The sequence below is a fragment of the Colletotrichum fioriniae genome (assembly GCF_027942845.1).
Source record: "Colletotrichum fioriniae strain IMI 355084 chromosome Unknown scaffold_5, whole genome shotgun sequence".
NCBI lineage: Eukaryota > Fungi > Ascomycota > Sordariomycetes > Glomerellales > Glomerellaceae > Colletotrichum > Colletotrichum fioriniae.
In genome coordinates this window covers 2,276,887-2,293,038 of record NW_027076841.1, presented here as the reverse complement: position 1 = coordinate 2,293,038, position 16,152 = coordinate 2,276,887, and the positions used below count along the sequence as shown (strand labels likewise).

General features: G+C 55.2%; 4 protein-coding genes across 4 annotated transcripts; 2 read left to right on the top strand and 2 right to left on the bottom strand.

Annotated features, from left to right (window-relative positions):
• Nucleotides 1-1,801: 1,801 nt before the first annotated feature.
• N0V96_005261 (uncharacterized protein) lies at nt 1,802-2,908 on the top strand (the record flags this gene model as incomplete). The annotated part of the gene is made up of 1 exon (XM_053197584.1): nt 1,802-2,908. One exon carries the CDS (start codon nt 1,802-1,804, stop codon nt 2,906-2,908), a length of 1,107 nt encoding a protein of 368 aa, XP_053044955.1.
• A 1,244-nt stretch (nt 2,909-4,152) lies between these two features.
• N0V96_005260 (uncharacterized protein) lies at nt 4,153-7,152 on the bottom strand (the record flags this gene model as incomplete). Its single annotated transcript, XM_053197585.2, has 1 exon — nt 4,153-7,152. One exon carries the CDS (start codon nt 7,150-7,152, stop codon nt 4,153-4,155), a length of 3,000 nt encoding a protein of 999 aa, XP_053044956.2.
• Nucleotides 7,153-7,728: 576 nt separating this feature from the next.
• SCJ1 (DnaJ- protein scj1) lies at nt 7,729-9,044 on the top strand (the record flags this gene model as incomplete). Its single annotated transcript, XM_053197586.2, has 2 exons — nt 7,729-7,898; nt 7,970-9,044. 2 exons carry the CDS (start codon nt 7,729-7,731, stop codon nt 9,042-9,044), a joined length of 1,245 nt encoding a protein of 414 aa, XP_053044957.1.
• Nucleotides 9,045-9,360: 316 nt separating this feature from the next.
• N0V96_005258 (uncharacterized protein) lies at nt 9,361-12,880 on the bottom strand (the record flags this gene model as incomplete). Its single annotated transcript, XM_065757348.1, has 3 exons — nt 9,361-9,899; nt 10,208-10,560; nt 10,788-12,880. 3 exons carry the CDS (start codon nt 12,878-12,880, stop codon nt 9,361-9,363), a joined length of 2,985 nt encoding a protein of 994 aa, XP_065614117.1.
• Between the last annotated feature and the right edge of the window lie 3,272 nt (nt 12,881-16,152).

The window sequence follows — 16,152 nt, the reverse complement described above, 5'->3', positions numbered from 1 at the left end:
GTTCCCCTTTGATGTTTGGTGGGAACGTTTTAGTTTCTCCTAGCTGACGGAGCAGCGTTGGGCAGGAAGCAAACAGGAACCTGCGCGAGAGCGAGACAAGGAAGGGAAACCAAAGTATCCCGTAACTTATCCATACTTTTCTTACCTTCCCTTAGGTACTCCGTAGAGTGTAGTGTAAATGGACCGAAAAAACATGATCTGCTGACTGCCGAGAAGCGACGCGAAAGCTGCTCCTGACAGGCGATAATAGCTGCCCCTTCCCCAGCATGTTCTTTCCTTTCGCTCCTAGATTCGCATTTCCCAACGCTTCCATTCCCGAATAAATCTGTGTATCCGTATCTTAATGTTGCATCTGTTGCATCCAGCACTCTTGGTACAACCTCATTAGACAGACGTCCACCGCCTTGCACGCATCTATCAGCACCGCACCCGCAATCCGCCTCACCGGAGACCAAAAAAGCAATCCATCTAATCCACCAAATAACGGGACCAACCCATCTGCCTTATCCAACCGAACTCGTCTCTTACGGAGCATCTCCAGGTCTCCAACCACCACAAGCAAGGCACAGCAGACCCAGGCCTGGGCCTCTCTTACAGATCAGCACCACAAGGCTCCTGCAGCAGGGGTAAAATCACCAGGAAACCGCCAATCCGCTTGCTCATCGTCTGGACCTGTTGCGTCACACGCTCCCACCTTTCTCTCTCCCCCAGCTTCCTAAGTCCTCGCTCGTCAATTAGGGACCGCTTCTCGAGGCCGTCTTTATCGAGCGCCAATTTTCGAACGAGACTACTGGCTACAATATCTTGTCTGCGTGCGTGCCTGCGGCAGAGAAGCGATTCGATCACCCCTCTTCCTCCTTGTCTCTTCATCGTCTTCGACTAAGAGACAGAGAAAGAAAAAAAAATAGTGACACAGCAAGCGGTAGACGATCCTAAAAGGGATCAAGACCAAAACCAACGCGGACGACGAAGACAGACACCTGACTGTGTGTCCTCCAACAACGCCATCAACCCAAAAAAGACCAACGCCGTTCCGTGTAAATCATCCCATTTCTCCATTGATCACGAGTCTCAACGGCTAGTCCGCTTCCATTCCCCAAGTTCTGCACGCAGGGGACCTGCGCACATTCTCGGTTCAACTCCCTTGGTGTTGCGCTGCTCTGCTATTGAACCGTTCTGGTATGTACATCTCGATACTATTATCCCACTCCTCGGATATCCCATGCCCACCACACCCCCAACACCATCCCAGCCCATGTACTCTCTGTACCGTTCAGGTAAAAAAAGAACATTTTGGTGTCTTTGCCGGGGGTGTCTCCGTCGGCGGCGCTGTTACCTGCTGCGGACGGCGTGCGCATGTATTGCTTGCTTGCTGCTGCCGATGCGCTGCTCTTTTTTTCTGCCTCGCCGACTGGACGCTCCTGTGACAATCAATCACCGCACTCGCACACTTGCACCCCCTTCCACTTTCCCCTTCCCTTGCAGTGACCCAAAAAGGGCGAATCGCGGGAATATACGTCAGGGTCACAGGGTCACCAAAAGCCAATCTATTTGTCCCCCCACCACCTGTTTTCCCAGACTTCGTTTATCCACGTCCCTTTCCCCCTCTCTTACTTCTGGGCCTACATAACATCACGTCAACCTCAGGGTCCCTGCTTGTTGAAGAGAGACATTCCATTAACTCTTGGTCCCTTTTCCCACAGAAACCACCCTATATCATTGTGTCAGCAAATCTATCGGCAAACCACCCCGTAAACACCAAAACCACCACCATTACCAACTCGAACAACCCTGCATCAAGATGAGCCTAGTCGAGGCAAACCCCAACAACATTGCCGAGACGACTGTACAGCACCCCGCCGTCGTCGCTCGCAATATGGCCGGCACCACAAGCGGCGATGCGACACCACGCGCCTCGAGCCACAATGAGCCCCAGACGGACAACTCGAAGAAGGACGTGAAGAACAAGGTGCGCGGATTGTTCGGACTCGGGAAGAAGAAGGAAGAGTCAAATGTCTCCAACAAGTCTTCATCGTCTGCCAAGCCCGCAGCGACCGTCACCAGCAACCCCTCCTTGACACGGGATACCTCTAGAGCTTCAGCTCGGTCTACGACATCGCCTTACGTGCATCCTTCATCGCCAAGCCGCGGAATGTCTACTTCCCCGCGAGTGCCATCCCCGGCGGGCTCCCAGATCTTTGAGCGAGACGTCGACAACATGTCGATTAAGCCTCAATCGCCCGCCATCCCGTCGCACATTCAGACCGAGAACCATATCCCTCCCGTTTTGGACGCATCATCGGAAGCCATCACAGACGACCACCTTGATCCGGACAGCGTCGAGATCGTCACCCACTCCCAGCATCAACCAGCCGCAGCAGCTGTCACCGGCGCCAACGGAAACGGAACACCCCACCCTCCCGATTCCATGGCCGCATCATGGACCGATGAGCTCCGGGCATTCGCGGATCGCGAAGACGCTTCCAACTACAATGCGCTCGATAATGCAGACGTGCGCAGGCTGAGCTTCATCTCTTTTGCCGATGTCGTGCAGGCCGAGCAGGGCGGCCACGGCGGCGCAGCAGGTTCTCGTGATTCCATCCACGTCGCCGGGCTGACGTCTCTCTCGTCCATCAACGCCCGCTCGCCCTCGCCCATCCGATCACCCGTGTCTTCTCAGGGACCGGGCACCTCGCCGCCAACAAGCAACCCCGCGTCTGTGAAGGGACTGGAAATGTCTCCCGGACGCAAATCACTTGGCAGCCCAATTTCGTCCCATCACAACCTCAACATGAGCGGCGAGCTCAACATTGAGACGATGTCGCAAGCGCTCAGGCGCACGGGAAGCACGGATCTCAGTGGAGTCCGTAGCTTGCCTACGAGCCCGATCGAGGGACCATCACGTTAAGGAGAAGAAAGACCATGACGGGACGTTTGATGAAAATTGCAGCGAAAACAAAACAAATTCACGTTAAGGAGTCGGAGGCAAACCGGAGAAACCATTGATACCAAAGTGGACGTTCTATGACGCTTTTTTTCCACCATTGATTTTTTTGTCGTTTTTTTTTCTACTAAAATGCTGAAGATTGGGCCAGTACTCGTTGATGAAGGCTAGCTCATCGAATTAGGGAGGGAGGAAACGTGTTTTCTTCTCTTCACATGCGTTTTTCTTCTATCCTGATAAGGTTCGATTTTGGAGTTGGGCAAAGAAAGATAAATATTGACATCATGTGCTTATCTCAACCTGGCCAGCGGTATGCTTATGGCATGTGCGTGTGCGGTGGCTGCCTTTCGAGTTTGGGAACACTTTGTTTCCCCGTGGGCCTGATCCTACACCCAGCGATTTCTGGTTTCTGGATCAGCTGCCTTCTCTCTTTCTGCTCCTTTTCAATTACACCCTAGGCAGTGGGAATAAACACTGCGAATTGAGACAACTTTTTTTTCTCTTTTTTTTGCAAAGGAATTTGAGAGGGCCTACGAGTACATGTCATTCGTGTTGTTAAACGCTTGCGTATCTAAGTGTCTGGATTCAAGTCCGTTGGATTTCTGACAGCGTGCTAAATCGTCCAAATGAACAAGTTAGCGCCAACGGCTAGCTAAGAAGTCCACGTGTCGCCGAAGGAATTTTTTCTCTATTTTTCTATCAAGAGTTGCGCCCTGGGGCCGCGCGTAGTCGAGTTGCCATGAAGGGAGGGATCTCTATCTCTCTCTCTCTCTCTCTCTCGCTCTCTCTCTCTCTCCACAACTTTTTCTTTTCGCTGTCTTCGTCTCTTCTCGACGGGTCGGGCTAAGAGTGTGTAGATCGTCTTGATCTCACATACGTAAGCACATGTAGCAGGTCGAGTTGTAGTTGGTGCCCATTTCAAGTAAAGAGTCTCGGAATTGTTCCTCTCATATGCCGCAGCTGTCAAGAGGATAGGAGCGAACGAAAGCTGAGCTGGAATATTGTGCGCTTTACCTTGCTTCACGGGTAGAGGGATGAAATATCATGGTAGACAACCGGTGAATCTGTACGGTCTGGTATCTTGACATCATGATAGTTTTATTCAATACATCCTCATGTATTCCCCCCCTCTTCTACACCGTCGACTATGGACACAGTCTTGGCCCTTCCCCCTTCCTTGTCAAAAACCCCAGATAACTTCCCTTTTTTTACCGATCATAATTCCTAGCCTTGGGCATCTTCTTCTCCTCCATGGCCTCCACGTCCTTCTGCTTGTAAAAGTGCGGCGCCAGCTCCGCGAGCCACTTGCTCTCGATGGGCATGCAACTACGCATATACTCCTTCGTCGTCTGCACGAGCTCAAAGTACACGAGCATCTTGGTCGGCGGGTCGACGCCCATGAGCACCGACGACGGGTGCACGTAGACGGTCGCGTTTTTCTTGACGGTGCGGTAGCTGTCGCCGCTGCGCTGCAGGCGCGCCGCGTTGGGGAAGAAGCCGGCCGTCAGCGCGCGCTTGATGGGCGGCAGGTTGGACGCGCCGCAGCTCGAGGGCGAGACCTCGACGCGCTCGCAGAGCTTGGCCAGCTGGTCGCGCACGTCGCGCGCCCGCGTCAGGGAGCGCTGCTGCAGGAAATTCTCGCGCGACCAGATGGGCGAGAAGTCGCTGTCGACCCACTGGTTCCAGATGTTGAGGAGCGTCAGGTGGTCGCCGCCCTCCTTGACGGTGAAGCGGGCACGCGCCGAGTCGGCGTGGATCTTCTTGTCCTTGGGGCGGAAGAAGAGCGCAGATGCCTCGCTGAGCATGGAGACGACGGAGAGCACTTCCTCGACGCAGCCCTCCTTGTCGGCAGCGAGGACAGCCTTGGCGAGCATCGGGTCCGTGGGGAACTCGGCCATCTGGCGGCCCATCTTGGTAAGCTCGCCCTTGTGGTTGAGGGCCTGGAGGGCAAAGAGCTGGTTCAGGGCGCCGATGAGGGCCTCGGTCGGTGGCGGGTCCATGAACTCAAAGTCGAGGAGCTCGTTGATGCCCAGCGACTTGAGCTGTAGGACGACGCCGTTGAGATTCGTGCGCTGTATCTCGGGCATGGGCGACTCGTCCATTTCGTTCATGTAGGCGAACTTCGTGTAGAGGCGGAAGCACTTTCCGGGTCCGACACGACCGGCACGACCGCTCCTCTGGTTCGCGGATGCCCTTGAGCAGGGTGTCACGACGAGGTTTGACATGCCGGTGGCAGGGTTGTAGACATTTTCCTTGACGAAGCCGGGGTCGATGACATAGACGATGCCGTCAATTGTCAAACTGGTTTCGGCGATGTTGGTAGCCAGAACGACCTTGCGAGCACCCTCAGGGGTCGGTTCAAAGATTTTTGCCTGCAGTTCTGATGGCAAATTGGCATAGATCGGACAGACCACAAGCTCCTTGACACGGCTTCCCAGCTTTTTCGCCGTATCGACTATTTGTTGTTCGGCCGCGTCAATCTCGTCCTGACCCGTGAGGAAGACGAGAATGTCGCCCTTGCCCTGCGTTGTGTGGATTTGGAAGACCGTAGTGATGGCGGCTGCCAAGTAGTTGGCTTCTGGCGCTGGCGTATAGTAAATGTCAACTGGGTATCTTCGTCCGGGGATGTTATAAATAGGGGCATCGTCGAAATAAGCAGCGAACTTTTCGGCGTTCATTGTCGCCGACGAAATCAGTAGTTTCAAATCTGGCCGTTCCCTTGCCAGATCCTTGACTAGAGCAAGCAAAATATCCGTGTGGACAGTTCTCTCGTGAGCTTCGTCAATCATGATGGCCGAGTACCCGGAAAGATCAGGTTCAGTCATAAACTCTCTCAGCAACATGCCGTCCGTCATGTACTTCAAAATCGTCTTGTCGCTCGTGTTGTCCTCGAAACGAATCGAATACCCGACCTCCTGTCCAACCTTGACGCCAACCTCGTCTGCTACACGAGCAGCGACACTCATTGCAGCAACACGACGCGGTTGCGTACATCCAACCTTCATACCATTCTTGGTGAACCCAGCTTCGTGTAGATATTGCGGTAGTTGTGTCGTCTTTCCGGAACCCGTTTCTCCAACAATGACCAGAATCTGATACTTTTCCATCGCCGCGAGAAAGTCATCTCGATATGCGTAGATGGGCAGGCTCTTCCTCGTCTCCTGGATCGTGAGCTGCTTCTTCTCTGCTGCCTCGATCTGCGCCGCCAGGAATTGTTGCTCCTTGGTCAATTTGCCCTCCCCAGGCATACTCGATCCCAAGTTCCATTTGATGTACTGCTCTTCATCCATGACGTAGGCGTAATCGTCGTTCTCTCTCTCCGACCTCTGGATCTGCGCCTTGGCCTTGGTGGCCTGTTCCCTTTCCCACTCTTCATGCTCCGTAACGAACTTTTCTTGTCCGTACTCATCCTTCTCCACGTACCTCTTGTACATCGCATCTTCTTTCCTCTTCTTGTCGATTTTTCCCTTCTCCGTGATGTAGTCCTCCGGTATGTAATACCCATCCTTGTGGTCGTCAATCTTGAGGCGCTCCTCCGCTAGCCGTAGAATCTCGCGATTCTTGGTGAACTCGGCTTTCTCCCGCTCCGATAGCCTCACACCGCTTCTCAACTCTTCCGTCTCCTCGGCGACCTGTTTGCGCAGCAGGGCGAGCTTCTCAGCCTCTCGTTTCCCGAGGTACATCTGTCGACTCTTCATGCGGAGATCCTCCATGTTCGCCTTGCGATCCACCTCCGGCCGCCGGCTCTCAGCCGTCTTTGACTTTTTGTCGTCCTTTTCCCGCAACCGCTTCGCAAAGGCCTCGCGCTCCTCAATGTCGCGCTGACGCTCCAGCTCCTCCTTCGCGCCGTCCGACAGGTCCGCGTCTCGGTCGCGATCATCGTGGCTGAGTTTTACCCGCTTCGACGCAGACTCTTTGAACTCGGGCTCGCCATTGCCGTCAACTTCTTCGGGTTCCGAAGGTGGCTCCTCGTCCGCCCACCTGTCGTCGTCGTCTGCGTCTCGTTTTCGGTACTGTTTTGAGGGTCGGGCCGGTGATCTGGAGCGTGATCGTCTTCTCGAGGGTCTATCGCTGCGGTCCCGATCCCGTTGTCTTTCGCTCGAACGGTCGCGATGGCGCGACTTGTGCTTCTTCTTGTCCTTGACTACCTTGGCGGGACCGACCTCGTCGTCGTCCATGGGGAGGAAGGCGTACTTTTTTGATGCCATGGTCGTATGTATCAATCCGAAGGTATGAGATGTAAACTTCCAAAAGGTTTCCAGCGCTTTCGGCTTGGCAGTTCGGAAAGAAGTTGTTCAAAAGGAAGCCTGAAGTCGGCCTGGCGATGTCAAGTCATGAAGGATGAGGCCTCATGCAATTGACGTGCCTAGCATGTCTCTGCGCATTCGTCTGAACTTCCAAAGGCCCCACATAATTTAGCCACGAGAATGGGGCACAAGCTGTAAAGAAGCCAGCGCCCAATGAACATGCCCGGATAACATGTCTTATCGGACCTGCGTAGCTCCCTTCTTAACACGTTGGAACTTTACATTTTGGGACAGCTGGTTTGCGCGCTTCCTCTGAATCGATTACCTATTATCTCCATACCCTATCTCACTTCTCTCTTTTTCTCTCCTTTTTTCTTTCGCAACCCGGTTTTTCTTTCGACAAGTCCTTGTCTCTCTCTGTTCCTTCAGGACTCAAGAATTCCAAAAGGGTCCACGAGTCAACGAGGATTTCCTTTCGCGCCCGGTTCATCGAAAGAAAAGTACCCATATCTCGAAGTACACCACAGGGGGCCCACGATGTACCTCCGAGGGGCAGCACTCGTGCTGCTGCTCCTATGCCTCGTCCAGCTGGCCCTCTGCGCCGAGGACTACTACAATCTCCTAGGCATCAGCAAGAAGGCCTCGGATCGTGAAATCAAATCCGCCTATCGCAAGCTGAGCAAGAAATACCACCCCGACAAGAACCCGTATGCATCTTCCTTTTCCTGATTGTCCCTACTCATTGCATGAAGCTGACTAGTGATTCCCATAACAACAGAGGCGACGATAGCGCAAAGGACAAGTTTGTCGAAGTCTCCGAGGCCTACGAAGCCCTCATCGACCCCGAAACCCGCAAAATCTACGACCAATACGGCCACGAGGGCCTCAAGCAGCAACAGCAAAACGGCGGCGGTCACCGCCACGACCCCTTTGACGTCTTCTCCCGCTTCTTCGGCGGCGGCGGCCACTTTGGCGGCCACGGTCAGCGCCGCGGCCAAGACGTGAACGTCCGCATCGGCATCTCCCTCCGCGACTTCTACAACGGCATCAACACGGAGTTCCAGTGGGACAAGCAGCACATTTGCGAAGACTGCGACGGCACGGGATCTTCAGATGGCAAGGTAGACACCTGCGGCGTCTGCGGCGGCCGCGGCGTGCGCATCGTCAAGCACCAGCTCGCGCCGGGCATGTTCCAGCAGGTCCAGATGCAGTGCGACGCTTGCGGCGGACGGGGCCAGGAGATCAAGCACAAGTGCCACACCTGCGGCGGCGCGCGCGTCGTGCGCAAGCCCACCACCGTCCAGCTCACCGTCGCCCGCGGCGCGGGGCGCGACAGCCAGATCGTCTACGAGAACGAGGCGGACGCGAGCCCGGACTACGTCGCCGGCAACCTCGTCGTCACGCTCTCCGAAAAGGAGCCCGAGATCGGGCAGGACAACCCGGACCGCGTCGACGGCACCTTTTTCCGCCGCAAGGACAACGACCTCTACTGGACCGAGGTGCTCTCGCTGCGCGAGGCGTGGATGGGCGACTGGACGCGCAACGTGACGCACCTAGACGGCCACGTCGTGCGCCTCTCGCGCGACCGGGGAAGCGTCGTGCAGCCGGGCCACGTCGAGACGGTCAAGGGCGAGGGTATGCCCGTCTTCCACGAGGACGGCGACAGCGTGTACCACAAGACGGAGTTTGGCAACCTGTACGTCGACTACGTCGTCGTGCTGCCCGATCAGATGGAGAGCGGCATGGAGAAGGAGTTTTGGAGCGTCTTCCAAAAGTGGCGGGGCAAGGTCGGCGTCGACTTGCATAAGGATAGCGGACGGCCAGAGAAGCCTCCGGTGCACGACGAATTATGATGAAAGAAAAAAAAGAGAGAGAAGGTGATGCCCCGTAGATGAATTGTGTGATACTAGAGATAGAAAGGCCCAATCAAAGTACATAATACGTGCTCTTTTGTCTGGACCTCCATGTTTCTAAATGCATTGTTGGTCAATCAAGCGCAATCATTAAACTCTGCTCATGTATTTATGTCTACCAAAATTATTTCGAACCAGAGTCATAAATTCGTTATCTGTAACATCATGTCGTGTCTAGGTCCTAAGAATGTAAAAGCGCCAATTCATGGCGTCGCAAAATTCGTATAAAGATATCCAAAGAAAGGGTCATAAATCGTCATCCGCTCTTCCTTCGCCTCCTTCGTCGGTCGTCATGGTCATCGTCGTCACTGTTGTTTATCCTACGCGAGTCACCGCCATGTTGCACTTCCTGAACCGCTCCCACCACATCCTTCAGCAGACTCTTCCAACTGCTTTGCCCGCTGATCATGCCTTCAATGTCGCTCGCAATCTTTTGCACAACATCGCCATTTGTACCACCCACAGCCCATGCCCCGCTTGAATGCAATCCTTTGCCGTTTCGTGGCCGGCTTTCGAACGCCCCTTGTCTCCATCGCATGGCCCCCGAACTGCCACCACCGCCAACGGGTCGTCCCTGTGTATCAAAGCGGTCGGGCAGGACCTCAACCTCGTCTTCCGATTCTGGTGGTGTTTCGATTTCCCTCTTGCGGCGACGGGAGACCGATTTGCTACTAGGTGGATCCGAGGAGGAACGCCTACGGTTGAGGACAGGCCGCAGCGTCGCCAGTTGCTCTTCGCTGAGGGCCGGTACTTCTTCCTCTTTCCTAGCCTCTTCCTCGGCCTGCTGCTCGTGGGCTGAGCGGTGTAGCCGCAAGGTTTGGGATGATTGGGGTGACAGGGTAAAGGCAACAGACTTGGAAGAAGAATGTTGAGCAGTGTGAGGGCGTTTTGCGGATAAAGCACTCGACACCGATGAAGACGTAGGAGATAAGGACCGAGACCGAGATCGCGGTTGGGACTGTGAACGAGACCTAGACAGTGACTCGGGGAGAAACTTTTTGACACGCTCTCGCCACTTTAGACCATCTACGTTGAAAGTCAGCTTCTGATATAGGCATGAACGAAGAAATATCACAAAAGAAACAACGATTAGATCAACCCACCCTCACGACCCAGACCGGCTGGCTGGACAGCTTGTGGTGAGGAGCTACGAGATATGTCTTCACTCACATGGTCAGGACCAAATCTCGTTCCCGGCGGACCACCGCCTGGAGGTGGATGGCCACCAGCAGGCGGAGGGGGAGGATAGCCGCCGGCCCCGCCTGTGGCCATCGGTGGAGATGGCCCCATTGGCGGTGGTCCCGGAGGGTACACCGAGTCTGAGGACGGGTACGGCGGATATTGATCTCTAAGGTTGGCCGTGGAAATGTTGGGATGCTGGGTGAAGCCTGCGGCGGCTGCTGGCGGTGGCGGGTAGAATGAGCCGCCAGAGGCGTGTGGTGGTGAGGGAGGACGGCTGTAGTTGTCGTAGTACCCGTCATCCCGAGCATCCTCTTCATATCCTGTCAATGCTGTCAGTTCTACTGGTTTGTCAACGTGTGCTCGGTTCAGGACTCCTTACTCCTGCGGTCCCTCTCTCTTTCCCTGTTCCTCATCCTGTCGTCTGTGCTGCGTTCCCTGCTGTAGGCGCGTTCTCGTGAGTAAGTCCTTTCCCGTGTGACCGATCTGTCCCTGGAGCGAGACCGGGCGCTTCTCTCCCTCGACCTTCTTTCTTCTCGCCTCTCTTCTCGTCTTTCCTCCTCCTTCTCCTTCTTCTTCTGATACTGCTTAAGTCCAATTGCCGCGGCTCCCGTTCCGACTGCTGCTGCCGCCATGTCTCTCAATCGGCTCTTGCTCCTCTTCTTTGCCGGCTCGTGGCCGTCGTAATCATCGCCAGACATACGCCGGTGTCGACGGCGTTGCCTCTCGTTCGCTGCAGACTCATACCCGTCGTCCGGCGGGTAAGGCGGGTCGGTCGGCAGCGGTTCTGTTCCGTACTCAACTAAGCCTAGCTCAGGATCAGCGCTGCGCGGCTCGGAATATAGAGAGCGGGCCTGGGACCTGCTGCGCGACCGACGACGTTCACGCCGTTCCCGCCGGACTTCCTCCTCATAGTCCTGCTCTTCTAGTTCTCGATCTACCTCGCGGTCCTTCTTCTCCTTGCGGTTCTTATAAATCTTGCTAGCGACTCCGCCTGCCAAACCAGCGGCGGCAATCTCTGCCCCTGTCCTGATGCGAGACTTAGACCGCGACCTACTCCTTGACTTGGACTTGGACTTGTTGCGGAAGTGCTGGACCAAACCCGCGGCGGCAGCAGTTGCAGCAGCAGCCTTAGCCACGGAGCGACTGCGGCTCTTCCGGCTCTTGCGGCTGCGACTACGAGATCTAGATACAGAGTAGCTTGAAACAGAGTAGCCTCTGCCGCGGCTTCGACCACGATGCATTTCTTCCTTTTCGATCTTTCCACTCTGGTAATACTTTGCGGCGCCTGCAACAGCGAGCGCGGCGGCAGCAATTCCCAGACCGGTCTTGATGCGGGAGCTGCGACTGCGAGATCTCGAGCGAGACCCGTAGTGATGATCTTCGTGGTAAGTGTCTTCATACGCGCTACGAGCCCGTCGAATGATTTCAGTGCCTAGGCCACCGATGGCAGCACCAGCGAGGACTTTGCTTCCTCGGTTGGCACCAAGCTCACCACGGCTATCTCTTCGACTCGCAGCGAGAGCAGCGATACCGGCGCCAGCGAGGGCTCCCTCTGCAAGATGGCGTTTGTGATGATGGTCTGAGCTGGAGCTTCTGTTTCGGCGAATGACAGTCCGCTTCATGTAGTAATCCTCGTCGTCGCTGATGTATTCTCCGCGACCACGGCCTCGTCGGTCGTAGTGGTACTCACGCTCATCTCGGCGATACGGACCAAGCTCCTTTGTCTCACGGCGGTAGTAGTACTCATCTTCGCGGGGATCGCGGCGGACAACCTCGCGAGGGGACTCGCGCTCTCTGAGGACGACGATACCGGGTTCCTGACGGGGTACGATGATGGGCGCGGGTGGTGCAGCTTCCTGGACAATAATCTTCTGGGGCTCCGGGGCTTGCTGACGAATGATGACGGGTTGGGGAATAGGTGGGGGGCTGACGGGAGAGTAGAACTCGGTCTCCTTGCGGTATCTCTCGACCTCTGCTCCGCCATGATCGTCCCGGTATTCTTCGACACGCTTCTCGACTGTGACGTCTCCATCCTCACGGCGTTCGACACGCTTGTCGACCCTGACTTCTGTCTCGGGCGAATGGTGATGGTGGTGGTGGCGATGAGATTTATTAGAGCGGCGGTCCCAGTCAACGCGCTCGCGCTCACGCTCAACTTCGATAACACTTCGATTGTCGGCGACGCTGCGAACATCGTCGAAGCGGCCGGCATCGAAGCGGGGTGCGCGCTCACGTTCACGTTCGTACTCCTTTTCGTATACGACGCTACGGGTGTCACCTCTGTAGGGGTCAATAACTTCGCGCTCGCGCTCGGTTACCGTGCGCTCAACTACCTGGCTCCGGGAGTCGAAAGCGGAGCGCGGGCGATCGGGAGCATAGCCATACTCGCCGGAGGTGCGCAGCGGGTAGCCGGAGTATCGTGACCGGCGGTCGTCTTCTTCGACTTCGACACGCTCAGTGCGCTCGACCCTCTCGACTCGACTTGGCGCTACTTTGTAACGGCGGACTGTGGAGGTCTTGTATCGGTCTTCATCGGATGAGTACTCAGTCGGGTCCCGGTAAACCCGAGTGGTTTCTCTATAAACTCCAGCCATCGCTAAATGCGATGGGGGCGTCGTCGAAGGGCAACGCTGTTTTCGGGAAGCGGCAGACAAAAGTCAAAACGGGCGACAACGGTTCGACTGGATGGTGTAGATTTGCAGGCGGGGGGGTTGAACAAAGGATGTGCGATGATGACGGAGGGGAGCCCACGGATTAAATGGTGTGCATGTGTAGTAGTGACTAGTTCGATTTACGGGTGTACGTGGTAGATTGGTTTTATTTAGGAGGCTGGTGGGACTGCGATCGCCTCTGGTTGGGTGAGAGGATGGGAATCTGTCTATTGAACACACCAATAGACGAATATCCAGTCGATTCCAGTCCAGCCAACGTAAAGGTGGGTGATGTGAGAGAGGGAAGTGCCCGGGAGAAGGACAGAGAAAGTGAGCGAGTGGAGAGAGCGTTCGGGAGCGAGAGAAGACGGGAGAGAGGGGGGGAAGAATGGAGGGTGGAGGGACGGCAAGGGACCGTGGAAGCGAAGAGATGGAGGGGTAGCCCGTCGAACCGTCCGTCACCCGTGGGCCGTCCAGTTGGTGTTGGGCTGAGATGGGAAAGCGCAATACTCCGTAAGATAGTGGGCAGGATCACACAGCGCTGTTGCCAAAGCAGAAACAGCAAAATCAGGGCAGGGCGGCAGGTGGGTAGGCAATAATGTCCATGCCTTCCTACCTTCCTACATATCCTAGTCTACCTCTCCTCTACCATGAGGTAGTCTACTTCTCCGGACCTGCTTCTTCGGACCTCGATGATCATTCTGAGGCATCCCCCTGAGACTTTCCCTTCCATTCTGACCAGGGCGCAAAACATTGAGGGATGGGACGGGATCAGCCAGACCTCGTTTCTGGGCCCGGTCTTGTCAGTGCTCGCCGCCCAGGCCACGACTTAAGAAGACTCCAGATGGTCCGGCCAAGGTCAGCGGACGGGGAGAGGAACCGCTATTGCAGTACTAATGTGCAGCGAGCCACGGATTGTCGAAGGGTGTCCCATGTCACCATCAAATTCTGACCCTCGACCGCCCACGCTACTACTATGTATATCCATCCAGTCTCCAAAGCGTTTGGACTCGACCAGGGCACAAAAGAAGGCAGGTACCTACATCTTACCCAAATGGAGGCGCCTTTTTCTCATCTTTTGATAGTACCTATTCACCTCCAGGCAGCCTACCTTACCTATACTTCTTGACAGTCTGCGACCCGAACTGTCATATGCTCGCTCCAGGCCTACCTACTATCGAAAGCTTACCGAGGGGCTAGCGATATCTATCAACGCTCTTACGTCATTTACACTGGCCACTGTGACTCCGAAGCCAACCCCACGAAAGAAGCACCAGATGTTCGTCAGTCGCCAGTCTACTGACTACAAACGAGACATGCGACAAGTCCTTCCAACATCAGTGAGAACAGCACTCCTCCCCAACAAAAACATAGGAGTACCAAAAAAACCTAGGGATCACGGTGCAAGGCAGCCTTGTGACCAGGCAGATTTGGTGCGGCACGCCATCCGAAGCTGAGAGGGTGGGTGGCTCAGTACAATGACAGGCCGTAACATCCCCGGGCGGCCTTGTCATCCGCCCCCCATCCTTGTCACCCGGGACAGCTGGTCAGCTTTCGAGAAGACAAAGATACCCCGCGGACACATTTCAGGAGGAGAAGACAGTCCAGGAGAAGGTGAAGAGTGAGAGAGCGCGCGAAGCCCCCGGGGCGGTTTGAGCCGGGTTTGTGCAGCTCGCGCGGAAACAGACAAACGAGTCGTCGCTCAACCATCCGCGCGGAGGCTATGAGTTAAGGTATTGTTTTAACCCTCGGGAGAGGCCAAGCTAGCATTCTTGACATTCTTGACAGATCAGACGGCGTCCGTGGCGGCAGACTTCAAAGATGCATCGCACCGCGTCCATCACTCACAATTCGAACCCTGGAAGCTTCTGCCCCGCCTCATCGCAGCCTGGTGTCGTCATGGCACAGGTAGGCATTTACAGTTGCGCCCAATCCCATCGTTCCCCTGCACTATGTGCTGCTAGGCCATATTCTGGAGGCTGGAACCTCTCGGGAAGCGCGAAGAAATACTCTCAGCGAGAAATCCCCCCACATTGGCCCTGGTCTGGCCCCGTGGTCGATGGAGACGAGGTTGCCCAAGACACTCTTTAGTCGCTACCTTACAAGTCACCAGAGAGTCCGAAACTCCATCGCCGACTCTGTCATCATTTGAACAATTGTTTCGCGGGAAAAAGAAATCGGCTTGTTGGGATGGGCCCTGCTTGTCTGCCACGACATGCCGCCCACTGCCAAGTTCCAACTTTCTTTGACTCTGTAAACACTGCTGGGACTCTAGAAGGGCAACTGATTAGTTTCCCCCGGATCTGCTTCCAGGAAATGCTTCCTTAATTTGCTGCATTAAGGTGTTCTTCCAAGGCCAGTGTGCCATTGGGAAACCTCATCGACGTTGGGTCCCTTCCAACCAGGCTAAACCGGCACTTGACCATGACCTGCAGGAAAACCCCCCTCCTCCCAGTGGCCCATCTGCACCGCCCACGGGTGCGGCGACGAACTGCTCGCTCACCGTCGTTGTCCCTACGAAGTACGGAGTTTCCAGAGATCCCGAGGCCTCCCAAGCCCCGAAGGCTGGAGCTTGCTGGAGGCGCAGAGCCGCGCGAGTGCCCGCCTGCCCGCGTCTCGTTGCGGCTTGTCATCGTGGCAGGTTAACCATTGGCCCGGAGGCATTCCATCGGAGATGGGGGCTTCACGGCCTGCATTGCCGCGCCCCCCGGGGATCACCGACGTCTCAGTGGCAGCAGTTGAATGGGGACTTTGCCAACAGCGATTTACGTAACTAAGGTCCATGTAACATTTTGCCACGAGCATCAAACCAGGTCATCACGCGTGGAACAGAATCGACATGATGAAAAACAAAAAGATGTATTTGCATGCTAATCAACTATGAATATGATGTCAAAATATCCAGCGAATCCAACACTCAAAGCCTCAACCCGGAGGTGTATAATTGCAATGTAAACCTATTCGTCTTGTTAGCCGACTGAATGCCTTCGAAACTGTGCAAACAGAGAGGTAACAAATAGTGTCGTTTCAGAATTTTCAGTGTGAATAAAAATCATTTAATAAGATATCAAATACAAATGGAGATTAATCCAAATCATCTTTAAGACGAGGGGGAAAAGTGCGTATGAAGACCGAGAAGCAGAAAAGTTCACATACCTTGACTGATGCTGGAAGATCAGACGGCGTCTACAGATGACTTTCAATCGTTGAGTTCA